Source organism: Phyllobates terribilis, unplaced genomic scaffold, assembly GCF_046119375.1.
Source record: "Phyllobates terribilis strain yellow unplaced genomic scaffold, ASM4611937v1 Scaffold_5__5_contigs__length_657084704, whole genome shotgun sequence".
Classification (NCBI taxonomy): Eukaryota; Metazoa; Chordata; class Amphibia; order Anura; family Dendrobatidae; genus Phyllobates; species Phyllobates terribilis.
Window position 1 is genome coordinate 187,164,092 of NW_027362765.1, and position 15,011 is coordinate 187,179,102.

Genomic DNA, 15,011 nt, shown 5'->3' on the forward strand with positions numbered 1-15,011 from the left:
TTCATTACATCCTGATGAAGCACAGTGAGCGCTGGCCTGGACATGGCTGGAAGTTGTGGTCTACAGTTAAGAGGCCGGAGATGCGGCTCACCCTACTATGGAAAGAAGAGGATCGGATGGTGAGTGGGATGGCTAGAAAGGTGAGCCTTGGTCAGAAAAAAAATGAATACTCACCTCTCTGGCTACCCTGCTACTTGACATCTGGTACTCTTCTTTACGCCGTTGCGCGCCACATCTCCAAGACCTCCGGCTGCATCCAGGCCCCGGAGGTGACCAAGCCTCATAAGGTCGCGACATTGATGAAGTCCCTGAAGCCTGGACGTGGCTGGAAGTCTTAGTCTAAAGTGAAGAGGTTGGAGATGTGGCACGCATTGGTGGAATGAAAAGGATCGGATGGAGGCCATTGAGCAATGGTGAGGTGCATATAACTCCCCCAACCTTGTTCCAACTTCCATACATATATGGATTACATGCTACTTGCGCATAGTGAGAGTTGCAAAAACAGACTAATAACACCCACAATAAAATGTATAATGCACTATACAATCATGTAAACTAAAATAAGGCATAAACTGTAAATAAAAAAAATCACTTTTATTAAGTTCCACTAAAAACTGTGATGGTGATTTTTTATTCCTGTCCTATACAAAAATTATGTCATTGTGAGCCCTCGCAGGCAGGGTCCTCGCTCCTCCTGTACCAGTCGCTGTCACATGGTGTTCAAGATTATTGTTATTGTAATTGTTCTTGTATTATACCCCTTTTTCACATGTAAAGCGCCATGGAATAAATGGCGCTATAATAATAAATAATAATAATCTATGAACCGATGCCATAAAACAAGATTCGCAAGTAGCACACATGTGAAAACAGGGTGACGCATATGCGAAATAAGTCTGCATATTAAATGTATATATCAATTTAATTTATTTTAGTTTACATGGTTGTATAGTGGATTATATATTTTATTGTGGGTGTTATTAATTAGTGTGTTTTTCTACACACTAACTATGCGCAAGCAGAGTGTTATCCATTATTGTTAATCCCGTGCTGGCTGGGATTATTTTGCAGCAGGTGATTTTTATGGTGACCACTAACTAGTGCCAGTGGTAATTTTAATGTAATATATTTAACTTTTATATAAATTTTGCTATTATTTTTTTTAATTAAATACAGATCATTGTGAACCAGTTGCAACACACACAAGAAATTCCAAATCTCCAAAACGAAGTCTGAGAAGTAAACTGCAAACATCCAATTTTCCTAACACTTTAAGAGGAGAAGACGCTAGACAGTCGACCGAACTAAAAGGGGTGGTGCAGCCACCCCAGCACTTAAGCAAGCACCCTGGTAATACACAGCGAAGTGTGTCGCCTACATTTAAATCACCCTTAAGAAGTAAAGTAGACACTTCATTCAGGAGCCCAGTAGTCTCTGGTAAAAGAAACTATTGTCTTGTGACATCTGGCTTGAGTCAAAGTGAAATGGTAAGTTCTTCTATACTTGTAAATAGTAACAGTAAAATAATGAAAAAGGTATAGCCACAAAAGTACAAAACTCTGCTTCCTTTCTAACCTGAGACGTTTCTAGGAGCTGCTGACCTAAATGTGTGGGTAACGTTATAGGAGTGTATCATCAGAGAATGGCCTATTGTTTAAATCAGGCTTTTGTGTTTCATGTACTTTTTACAAATTTTTAGCAATGTTTTGTGTTTTATTTTATTATTTATATTAAAAAGAAATTACATTAAAATTAGTAATCTTGCAGTTTTCACACTGTCCATTTGGGGATTTGTTAGACTCCTATATCCTGTCCTTTCAGGAATAGTTTACAGAAAGCTCCTTGTCAGGAGAGGCAGGATCACAATGACAGGTATACTCCTCTGATAAAACAGGATCCACCAATCACAGTAGGCGATGTCATGGGGACCTTTACCCACCCTCATTAAACACTTCAGAACATTAGATAGGGTTGGGATCTGACCAATGTGGCTTTGTACATATGTTATTTCCTAAGACAATAGGAAGTTAAAGTCTTAAAAAAACCTAGTGGCCAGTGTGAAATTGGAAAGTTTCTTTTTTTTTTATTTTTAATACGGACTGTGACATGTTAAAAGTTTTTAGAATTATGTTTAACACAAAAACATGATTAATATAATGGGTAATTTTCTCCATGTTTCCATTTTCCTACATCTAGAGAGTGTGTTCCCAAGAAGTTGGTTGATTGCTTGTTGGCTGAACACTCATTTGGCTGACTGCTATCTGTCCCAATTTCCCGATACACAGGAAGTCACAGCCGTGCACTCTAGTGGATCTCTATGAGAGAGCCATTGCCCAGATGTCCCTGGCAGCGGCTTATCTCCAGGGAGAACAAAAGGATTGGCGACTGAAATTCAATAGGATGGATCCTTTTGTCCCCGACATCATTTCTTAGTTGAGAGCCGTAAGGATCCCATACACAAAGGCATCTGGCTTATTGGTGGCATGCCGCTGGGATATGGTGCTTTTGTCACAGGTCTGACTACTGAGACCCTTGCCGATCCCTAAAATGAAGGAAAGCACCTTCCCACTTTTTATATGTTGTCAGCTCTGCTCATCTTTATTTTTTTGGTTACGTGAACGTCAAAAGTACTGATGTACTGTCTAATCACGGAGAATACTCCTATATCCAGCCCTCTGGTATAATTTAGAACAAGCCTGCTCTGTATTTGTTAGAAAATGCTCTTGGATGTCATATCTGCTATGAAGCATGATTCAGCTTCCACATCAGTCAAGTTTGTCAAATTTATGACCAAAGCCACTAACCATTATGTTACCAGTAATTAATTCTCGCTTCAGTCTAACGATGATCCCCCTGCACTAACTGCTGGAGCAGAGCACGGCTAAATGGTGAGAATTGAGGCAATTAATCAGAGTGGGACTGCTAATGATGTTGGCAGAGTTGCATGGGATGTCATTAGGCTTGGCACCAAACCTTTCTTCCATGAGTGTATAATTCTGGATAGAACATGACAACACAACCTTCAGGAACTTAATTAAAACTATTACAGCAGCTCTGCAATATCAGACGCCATGTCAGGATTGGTAACATGATGGATATAATGCGGAAATGTGTGCTTTATGCTGGTTAAGCAGGGCACTTCATCACTGCCATCCTGTTACAAGTCATCTCTAGATTTATGTAACTACTTATGAAAAAAAAATTAAGATGCGATTCCTCCAAGATTCCTGTAGAGCTGGTTTTAATTATTATGAATGGTTTATGACTGTGATGTATTACTTGAAGCAATAGCAGCACTGAATAGCTGCTGTTCTCACCAACGGCCACTACACAGTGAACCGAGCTCAGCTGGTCCCGGACCATTCATTGTTTACATCTGGTTCTACTGGAGCTATCCATAGGAAGTCATTGATATCATAAGACCAGACAATCCCCTTAAAGGGAATCTGTCATCGGCATGAGGTAGGGGTTAAAACACAGATTTCAACAATGCCACACTTTATCAAGCTCTGTGGTTTTGTTTGCTTGCAATGATTGTTTTACCACTATGAGCTTATCATTGCTGGGACACAGCAGAGGTGCCTGGTAGTCCTACTCCGCCCCCTCCTGTAATAGGCACCTCACTGTTTGTGGACATTGTATATACAGAGCCTGGTGTGGGCGGGGTTAGCTTCCTCAGCTGTGCTGAATTGCTTAATCTAAAAACTGATTGTGTCAGATCTACTGCACCCAGTAATCTAAGTGGTGCATCATTGGATTCGGCTTCTCTTTGGCTACATCTGGCTACTCTCAGATGAGGTAGCAAAAACCTGCTGACAGATTCCCTTAAAGGGGTAGATTTGGAAACCGTGATAAGGCACATTATCCATGAAACAATATAATGTTAATCAATTTACAAAACTGACCTACATAAAAAAATTACATTTAGTGCCCCTATAAGTTAGTTCTCCCATTCGATCTGAGATTGCTCACTGTGTATCTCTATATCCATTCTGAGGAATATGATTCCCAAGAGTCTTCTGCACAAGTCTTATTGTAATTGCTAGGACCAGAGCACAAAACATTTCAGGGGACTCCACATTGTGGTGCTCCGTGCGCTCCCTGCGGCTCGCAATGCCTAATTCCATATTAGGTGGGAAATCAAATGTTTAATAACAAATGTAGCACTGAAGTACCATCCAGGGACCAAGTGTCAGCGATTTGGTCCTTAATCTCCTTTTAGTCATGTGGTCCTGCACTAGTCAAGCTTTACTCTGCAACATCCCTGGTGATTAGTGGGGCTATAAAATCACGAGAACCTAGTGAGACACTAGTCAGAAAAACAGGCATCTGGGCATTATTCTCTGATAGTTATACATTTAACAACATTTAGAGAATCAGTCAGTGTGATTTAACCCTACAAATGGCTCTCACCTTTGTTTGTGACCGAAAATGAAAGATTTTTAGTACCTGGTTCAAAGATTGATAATGCCTACAAAGCCATTCAAAGGCTAGATGAAATGGGGCCATTGGGTGGTAAAGTGGAAAACCCGGCACATGCTCAGTGTTTGCTCTTGTGTTGGGCAGAGTCATTATTAATTTTTGACCCAGAAGCAAGTTCAAGAATGGTGCACATGCAAACAATGTTCAAAGACCAACTATGCTCATGTGTTGGTTTTCAGGTATTTGTCAGTCAACAGATTTGATTAAATTAATGAACATTGACCAGGATACTTAAAGGGTTATTCTCATTGTACTAAATAGGGCAAATTGAATAGTGTGTGTGAAAACACAACTTGTAATTAAAGATCCTCTGCCTTCTCCAGAACAGACGAACTTTTAATTTTAGTTACCACTTGTTGGTAATCGACCACTACTATCTTCTAGGCAAAGAGTGCAGTGCTTACAAGCGCTTTCCAATAGAGCTTGTAAGCACTGCTGTGAAGCTTACCACACTGCTAGAGTGCACTGTTAGCTCCCGATCCAGTACTCGTCTGATGCTGCCGAGACCAAGCTGCTTGCAGCATTGGAGAGCGCCCGGTTCGGGCCAACGATACTGCCGGTGTGAACTATCAGTCGCTTCTTAAAAAATACATGAGAGCCCATTTAGTCTGTCTGTATAAACCCTGCTGACACTTGAGCCTTCATTACTGCACTGGAATTTTTCCATGTACCTTTTGTAAAGTGATAATGCGTTATGTAATACGATTGACTAATGGTTTTACATTGACCAACAATATCAGATCGGTGGCATCCGACAACTGGACTATTAGCTTTGTCGACGGTGGGTGGACTGTTGTTCACTCCGCCAGTACTACACAGGTCCATTCAATATGCTCCGGAGACCTGTAGATCAGCTCCTATTCTCCGATGCTGGACACATCCGTTCAGTGTTTACACCAGGCCACCGGAGCTAATACCTTTTAATCCATAGAGGTGCCGGTATCAGTCTCTTCGATCTGAAATTGATGAACTGTATGGGGGATAAATCTTTAATAATATGACCGGAGAACCCCTTTAAATATCTGTTCAAATGCCTTATATTGATTTTAGTAAACATTGGTCTGCATTATGAAGAGGTGTATACATGTGGTATAAAAAGAGCTGAGCTGAAAATTGTTTAAAAAACGGTAACGCAAAGAAATGAACCCAATAGTGTATATACCGTATTTTTCGGACTATAAGACTCATCGGACCATACGACACACCTAGGTTTTAGAGGAGGAAAATAGAAAAAAAAATGTAAGCAAAAAATGTGGTCACGGTGCACTGTTAAGAGGTAGGGGGTCTTCTGCTGACACTGGTATAGGGGTAATGTCCCCCAGTTCTGACAATATCCCCCATCCTGGTATATATGCCCCCCCCCCCCTTCCTATTATACGTGGCCCCCATCCCCATCCTGGTATGCATGGAACCCCTCCATCCTGGTATGCATGGCACCCCTCATCCCTATCCTGGTATGCATGGCACCCCTCATCCCCATCCTGGTATGCATGGCACCCCTCATCCTGGTATGCATGGCACCCCTCATCCTGGTATGCATGGCACAGCAATCCCCATCCTTGTATGCATGGCACCCCTCATCCCTATCCTGGTATGCATGGCACCCCTCATCCTGGTATGCATGGCACAGCAATCCCCATCCTTGTATGCATGGCACCCCTCATCCCTATCCTGGTATGCATGGTCCCTCATCCTTATCATGGTATGTATGGTCCCCATAATCCCCAGCACGCTGCACATAAAAAAATAAACACTCCTACTCACCTTTCTTCTCTCCTCCAGCGCTGCGTCCTGTCTGCCCACACTGATCTCGCCATGTGAGCTGCGCATGACATAACTGCCATGCGCGGCTCCCAAGGAGAGATCAGCTGCCGGAAGTCACTGCTCCCTACGCCAGGACTGTGTGCGCGGGGAGCTGTGATTTCATGCTCCTTAATAGCGACAAACAGCGTATCCGCAGCGCGGCTCCTGCTGCTGCCGGGCGATTGCGTGTGCCCATTACTAAAGGGCATAAATATTCACCCCCTCCCCATGGGCATGGAGAGAGGTTGAATATTCATGCCCTTTAACAGCGGGCACATTCGATCGCCTGGCAGCAGCAGGGGCTGCGCTGCGGGTACACTGTGTGCCGCTATTAAGGAGCATTGGGGAGCAGTGAATATTCATTTTCTTTAGCAGCAGTGACAGTGTAGGCTGCAGCAGGCGACTGCTGCCTCCTGTTCCCCGCTCCCCCCACACCACATATATATATATATATATATATATATATATATATATATATATATATATATATATATATATATATATATATATATATATATATATATATATATATATATCCCCTCCCCCCAACATTCGGACTATGACACCCCCCCCCCCCCCCCCCCTTTTTCCTCCAAAATTTTGGAGGAAAAAAGTGTGTCTTATAGTCCGAAAAATACGGTCAATCTAAATCCTATGCAGAGTGTTATTTTATGAAAACACTTGCTGTCTACCCCATCCTTGCACTGGGAATGCTTCAGCAGTGCATTTGTCCAATTTTACCTGTGCATTTCCTCATCTCTTTAATGTGGCCGCTCGCTGTAATCGATAAAGATGGCAGCTCCTCCAGCAGCAAGACGAGCAGGTTTCCTTCCTTCCGTTCCTTTTAAGTGGGCTGAAGCCTCTGCGTCTAGCCGTGACCTTTTGGCATTATCTCCACTTACATACTTGAGAGCCTGCGAGGCTCTGAATTTTTGGCACACACCATCAACACACGGCATCTCCTAATCCCTCCGTCAGAGCTCTCAATTCCACTTGCTTCATAAATTATTGAGAAATGAATTTGAATTACACTGCCGAGAAGAATTGCATTTCAAAGTCCTTCAGCAGAGATGATGAGAATTTCCTATTTTTTGTGTGGTTTCAGGTAGAATAAATATGTATATTTTTGTTTTTTTAAAGATCTGTCCTGCAGGGAATGATTTCTCTTTTCCGCATTATCCCTTTGTGCTTGCGTTCTGTCAGATGTACATGATGTTTGATTTTCTTTCAAATAGAATTTGGGTTTGTCATGTACCTACTTGTCAGGCTGGAATTAAAATATAGACATTCAAAGAATTTGACATTTTCTACATGGTGGATACAAATACATTCCTTAATAAATAGTGACATCCATTTTTTTTTCATTACATCTTTGCAACATTTCTGATATTTCTGGTGATATATCTTTAAAGAAAATGTGTATCAGAAAATAACACAAGTGATTAAATTAGGTTGTGTTATGGGTATTTTTTAATTGATTATGTTTTAGTTTTCAGTGATAAAATATATATATAGAATGCCATCTTCTATTGTGATCCTATCTGTGATGATAATGAGTGTGCTGAAAGGTCTTCTGTAAAGAACTGGAAGTAAGCTTTATACTAGACTTACACTTCCAGTTCTTTACAGAACACCTTTCAGCACGCTCATTATCATCACAGATAGGATCACAATAGAAGATGACATTTTTATATATACAGGTGCATCTCACAAAATTAGAATATCCTCCTTAGTTAATTTATTTCAGTTCTTCAATACAGAAAGTGAAACTCATATATTATATAGAGTCATTTAGAAACAGAGTGATCTATTTCAAGTGTATATTTCTGTTAATGTTGATGATTATGGCTTACAGCCAATGAAAACACAAGTCATTATCTCAGTAAATTAGAATACTTTATAACAACTTGAAAAATGATTTTAAAATCCAAACTGATAGCCTACTGAAATGTATGCTCAGTAAATACACTCAATACTTGGTCGGGGCTCCTTTTGCATCAATTACTGCATCAATGTGGCGTGGCATGGAGGCGATCAGCCTGTGGCACTGCTGAGGTGTTATGGAAGCCCAGGTTGCTCTGATAGCAGCCTTCTGCTCGTCTGCATTCTTGGGTCTGGTGTCTCTCATCTTCCTCTTGACTTCTCTATGGGGTTATGGTCAGGCGAGTTTGCTGGCCAATCAAGCACAGTGATACTGTTGTTTTTACACCAGGTTTTGGTACTTTTGGCAGTATGGACAGGTGCCAAGTCCTGCTGGAGAATGACATTTCCATCTCCAAAAAGCTTGTCGGCAGAGGGAAGCATGAAGTGCTCTAAAATTTCCTGGTAGACGGCTGCGCTGACTTTGGTCTTGATAAAACACAGTGGACCTACACCAGCAGATGACATGGCTCCCCAAACCATCACTGATTGTGGAAACTTCACACTAGACCTCAAGCAGCTTGGATTGTGGCCTCTCCACTCTTCCTACAGACTCTGGGACCTTGATTTCCAAATGAAAATTGGAACGATGGGACCTTGTGGAGTGTGTCAATAACTGCCTTCTGGACATCTGTCAAGTCAGCAGTCTTCCCCATGATTGTGGAGCCTGCTGAAACAGACTAAGGGACCTTTTTAAATGCTTAGGAAGCCGTTGCAGGTGTTTTTGTTGATTATTTTAATTTACTGAGATAATGACTTTTGTGTTTTCATTGGCTGTAAGCCATAATCATCAATATTAACAGAAATAAACACTTGAAATAGATCACTCTGTAATGACTCTATATAATATGAGTTTCACTTTTTGTATTGAAGAACTGAAATAAATTAACTTTTTGATGATACTCTAATTTAGTGAGATGCACCTGTAGTAGCTAATGCAAGATCACCCAGTCACGATAATGATCACAGCCCCCCCCCCATCCTCCTTTAACAATGGCTATTGGCAGCTTATGAGCATGAGGTCTGTGAGACAAAACCAGTCTATTGCTGCCTATGTCCAGGTGGCTTCTCGCAAGAACAGAAATTATGAGTCTAGTATTAAGCCTAGTTGGCCATTGTGAAAATCGCAAGATTATTATTTTTTTTTTATTATTTTTTAATAATAAAATGGAAATTAAAACAAAATTCACATTTGTGGTTTAAGCTGTATTATACCCAGAGCTGCATTCACAGTTCAGCTGGTTATCATTGGAAATGAGCAGCAAGATTTGTTGTCAGACTCGCACCAGTTTAAATGCAGATTACTGTAATGTACAGGTGACACTGAAGTAAACTATTACAAACTACAATATTAACTGCAGACATTCTGCCATCAGCTGAGAGATTGTAGCACTGAAGTTTAAGCATTTTAAATGCAGCTCTGGATTATAATCCACAGTTTTCCATTGTAAAATCCACACAGAAGCATTTTTTTTTTCGTGGTTGCATCAAAAAATTGTCATGCTCGTCAATGGGGTGGCCGAACTCTATTCACATGCATGGAATGCAAATTCTATAAGGATTTACACTGGAAATCTTTTCCAAAATGTTCCTAAATCTCACACTTAAAGGCCCCATATGCAGTAGATAGCTGTCGGCCTAACGATTGTTCAACTGAATGACCGGCCAAAAGCAATTCTGTACCAGACTCCGCTTATCTCACCCAGAACACCAGGATCAGTAGTGCGAAATCGGACATGCAGGATCCTTTTCTTTTCTGACATGTGACGTTATTGGTGGCTTCAGATGACTTAGTCTGATGAATATGAGGCCTTTAAAGGAGGTCAAGTATAATTTTATTATAGGATGATGTTGTACCCTTGCTTGCTTACTGCAGTTAGGGGATGTTCACAGCTACAACCATCATCTTGGACATTCACTTTTCTCTTTCACCTTTAGATTCTGGTTCAGAAGTTTGCACGGAAAACCCAAAGCATCTTTTCCAGCAAAATGACTGAATCGACCACTCACGTCATCATGAAAACAGGTAGGTTTGGGCTGTTGTGCCTGCAGCCTCTACCGTACTGGTCTCCATTACACCACACTGAACACTCAAATATATATCATCAAGTTGTTGGGATTTGCACGGATTATTTCCACACAGAAAGGTTAATGGGAAACGCTTCTGATCAGTCTTAAAGCCGACTCTAATCCCTGCCTAGGAAAAGCATTTTGGAACATGCCTTCAGCTTATCTACAGTTTATTTAACACCCATGGCTGGAGGAGAGACATGAGGAAGATTGTTTACAGCATCACAAATCTTATTTTTATTGCATTTTTATTTAGATTTAGATATTGGTAAAGGTTCTTTCCTTTTTGCAAGTACCCAACCCTGTATTTGCTTTTTAATAATAGGAACATGGACCAAACATGCAGTATAGCCATGTAATTGACCACTGTAATAGTGTCGTCTTTCTGGCCCACTTTTGCCCAAGGTGTAAGGGTTTGAAAATAAAGTATATTACAATACCTTTAGTTTTCCTGTGAACCCCTTTTTATTCTCTAAGCTGGGATACAATAGAAGAGTCTATGGGGATCCACCACGGACAGGTACTGTTTTAGTTGTTGTGGGGGTTAACACCCGCAATGAATGGTGCACCCATGGCTCTTATGTGTGTCTGAGATGAAGAGCCTATTGGGCACAGGTATTGATCACAATCCATATACAGTACTGTGAAATATGGTGCCAAATGTTTAAAGGGTTATCCCACAAAAATATCACTATGCGGTGAACAGAACATGGACAAATATTTTGACTTTCAATATATTAAAAAAGCTTTGTATATTTTTAAATGACTTACATTGTTGTCAGTGTTAGTGCCCCCTACATTTTTCCTGATAACAATGTTAATCTATAGTATCAAGCATGCTCTATCCATCCAGTGTGGCAAGCTCCATTATGGCTCAGTGCAATAATCCCTAGATCACACATATCAATATCTGGCCCCCAGAGTGACTATATTTGGCCCGCGATGCCAGACGGGGCCATTATTCTTTCTGAAGGTGTGTGTTGGGCCATTCTACTATATTCAGCACGGTATGGGGCCATTATACTGAAGTGACCGCGGGCAAGGCCGCGCGTTGATATCCATGATCTGGCCCAGCAAGATCCCCACACACAGACTCTACCTTGATAACCGTATCTTTACTTGTATACATTTTTAACACAGCAGAACACAATAAATGACAACCGTAAATGTTCACAGCAATAACGTGTACTTATAAGCTGACCTTCACTGTCCCTACTCACACGTTACCAGTCCTTTACTCCAGAAGGATGTGTCCCCCGTCGCAGGCCTGTCTGTCTTTGCAGGAAGGCGTCCCAGCCGTAGAAACCAGGAACAGCAGACTTCGCTGAAAGGAAGGAATACTTCGGCCTCTCGCCAGAGGTCCCGCTTACAGTCTCTCTGATCCGGGTAGTAGCTCTTGTGGATTCCCTTATGTGGTTCACACTCCAGTAGCGGGGAGTGTAACAGCTGAATCCTTCAGCAGTGCGGAAGCTGGGGAAAACTCTGAGGATAAGATGTCAGATAACAGAAACCACGTTGAGAGTATCCTCTACGGCACACACGAGGACCTGCACACCGTCCTGGTTCCTTTCACAGACCACCTCAGACTCTCTGCGCGCTTTGCTTTTTTTTTCACTTTGCTCACGTGACTCTCCAGGGAGGGACCCAGGAGACTGTCTTTTTCTCTGTCATCACATCCTGCGCAGGTGCAACCTCTGGCCACAAGGTGGCAACACCATCCTGCGTTATCATTTCTGTCACAGGCTCTATCTCAATTATCACAGAACAGCCAGAGCCTGCCAGCTCACTACAATACTATATGGAGCACTATATGGGGTTATCATACTGTATGGAGCACTATGTAGGACCATTGTATTGGGTGGAGCTCTATGTGGGACCATTATACTGTATGGAGCGCTATGTGGGGCCATTATACTGTATGGAGCACTATACTGTATGGAGGTTGGCCCTCGACTTTGTCCAAGCTTTTGATTTTGGCCCTCTGTGTATTGGAGTTTAACATCCCTGCTCTAGATAGTGATGTGGCCATAGTTTACATATTCTTCCTGTCTCCTAGTGAGAGGGAAGCGGAAAGTTCTCTGCTGTCAGGGGAGGTAAATGCAGCGGTGTACATGGAGAAGAACAAGTAAAATATATGTCCACATCCTAACCAGAGATTATAGCGCGGCGGCGAGCTGAGGCTGGTCATACCGGATGAATAGCGCATGCGCCTCCATCTACCAGCTTGATGCAGTATGTGGTGACTGTCATAAGCTGTCAAGAAAAGTCTAGGGAGCGCTCTGTAATGAACCAATACTACCTGCCGCTTTGTCATTTAATAGATCCAGTTTTTTAGCAGCCTTAAAAAAAAGACCATTCAGTCACTTTCTTCAGTGAGGATTTCTTTTCCCTCTGACGATACAGAACGACTACTTTTTTTTTCTTGTTCATTGTTGTTTCCTATAAACCCGGCCGTGATGCATGTACCGGTCAGCTCTTGACAGAAAATATCAGTGTTTTGTATAGTCCATCTGCGTCATAAACCATCCAAGCTAATGAGTGAATGAAAACTACTATAAAAATAAGCATTTAAAAGAACGACCTAGTGGTGACTACGTCTGTACCAAGACGGCTCTCATTCTGGCTAGTGCTGTAGGCCCTTAATTGGGCTTGATTAACTGTCGGTGGGCGGATAGAAATGCCAGCCTGCTTTTCTCTGCTTGTTTGTCTTCTGTGTGCTGTCCGTGCCTGAAGAGGACAGATAGTGCCGTAATGAGTGACACACCATTTACTCCCTGGGCTGCTGCCGTATATGAATATGAAATGACTAAGACTGTCCATGGAAGCATCAGACATCTGATGTGCCCCGTACAAATGGGAATAATGCAGGGACCGCTTGCCAGCAATAGCAGTAGCTTTTGGCTGGTTAAATGAGGGCGATTGTGACTCTCTTCTTTTGGAACACATTTTGTGAATCAATGTAGGAAAGATTATCAGAAATGCTGCATGGAAATTACTGTAGAAACTGTTATTTGAGGAAATCATTATGCACATTTTATATCTGTAAATATCCCTCTTGCTTTGTGGCCAACATTTAGGAGCAGTATCTAGTTTCTGTCTGCTGTATGTACAGTATGTATGCATGCATGTATACATATTCTGGATAAATACAATATTTCACAGTTTTTAGTCTGTTTTTAAGGTTGAAAGTAGACCATAAATCCAGTGGATTCAACCTATAACCTAACATGTTGATCCAGAGAAAGGCAAAAAAAAACCTGAGGCAGATCTTAATTGCTCCATAATAGGGGAAAAATTCCTTCCTGACTCCACATACGGCAATCAGACTAGTTCCCTGGATCAACACCCCATCTCAAAATCTTGTACCCATGGCCTGTAATATTCTATTTTTTCAAGAAAATGCCCAGGCCCTCCTTGAACTTTTTGAGAGGGTCAGAATTTAGGGCAAGCAGTGCGAATCAAAAATCCTATGGTGGAGGTATTTGCTAATATTATTACACCTACTACATATTGGAATAGGATCTTGAGAGATGGGAATACCCCTTTAAGGGTTCAAGGAATGTTTTGTTGGCTCATTGTGTGTCCTCCGACACCTGTGGATAGGCGCTTAGATGATGAGACCTAAGTAGTGATGAGCGAGCACTAAAATGCTTGGGTACTCATTGTTCGGGTCGAGCAAATTGGAATACTCGGGTACTCTGACTAACGAGCCCAATGTAAGTCTATGGGAAACTCGAGCATTTTCCCGGCGGCTCCCCCCACCCCACCCCACCCCACCCTGGCGCCCAAATCAATGTGAACAGTGCTCAAATGACATGGGATCAGCATGGGGAAAACCCCTGGAAGCATTTCAGACTTCCAGATCACTGCTGTGAACAACATTGTCAGAGGTATTACACCACTTTTACGGACTCACAATACAACCATGCAAAAACGAAACCAAAATGGATTTTCCTGGGAAATATGTTAAGGAACATCCTTTCCAGGGTAATGACTTGTATATAAGGCAAAATAAATAAACAAAAACAAAAATGTTCCTCCACACCTTGGGCTATGGTCACACGTAGCATTTTTGATGCTTTTTTGCACTTTTGCATTGCTTTCAACCAAGACAAATGCATTCACTGGGAAATGTCATTTTAACATTTTGCAACCTTATCTGGCCATGTGGTGCATGACACATCATCAGTCACATGCATACAGTGCTGAAAAGACATGAGAACAGCATGGGGAAGACCCCCGGAAGCATCTCTGACTCCCAGGTCACTGCCTAAAAGTGTGCCCATCATAAGTGATCCTTGGCCCATGCGAAGATGCCTGCCGCCATGCACCTGTCGTTGCAGACTTGTAACAATCACCGTCCACGTCCTTGTCCCAGCCCGGCGTTCAGTTTTCCCTACCCCATTCCTTGGAAGGCAAGCACAAGTATGCAGCCAGCCATCCACCCACAGGCTGCAATACTATACTGCCAAATTTTTGACAGCTGCTTGCACTTGAAATGTGGCCTTTTAGGCTCGTGGAGGCGGAAGCTGTCCACCACCTCATGGCGGCGGCCGTGTGTCCATACCGGTCCCCAGCCGCCACTGTTTCTCCTGGTGTCCTCTCCGGTTTCCACAAGCAGGGGTCCCACAACATTACCTGTGCCCTCCCCAGTACACTTAGGTGGGAAGTACCGCCTAACCACAAACACGTGGACAGGTGAATGTGGCCAGGGACGGTACCGAGACAGTCCACAT

The 15,011-nt window shown here is 42.3% G+C and overlaps 1 protein-coding gene across 1 annotated transcript in view; it reads left to right on the forward strand.

Annotated features, from left to right (window-relative positions):
* BRCA1 (BRCA1 DNA repair associated) overlaps positions 1 to 15,011 on the forward strand; it is a 156,138-nt gene that overhangs the window by 89,663 nt on the left and 51,464 nt on the right. Inside the window, exons 15-16 of the mRNA XM_073683619.1 lie at positions 1,177 to 1,487; positions 10,144 to 10,231. Of these exons, the coding sequence (XP_073539720.1) occupies positions 1,177 to 1,487; positions 10,144 to 10,231 (399 nt within the window). The remainder of the gene's footprint in view (positions 1 to 1,176; positions 1,488 to 10,143; positions 10,232 to 15,011) is intronic.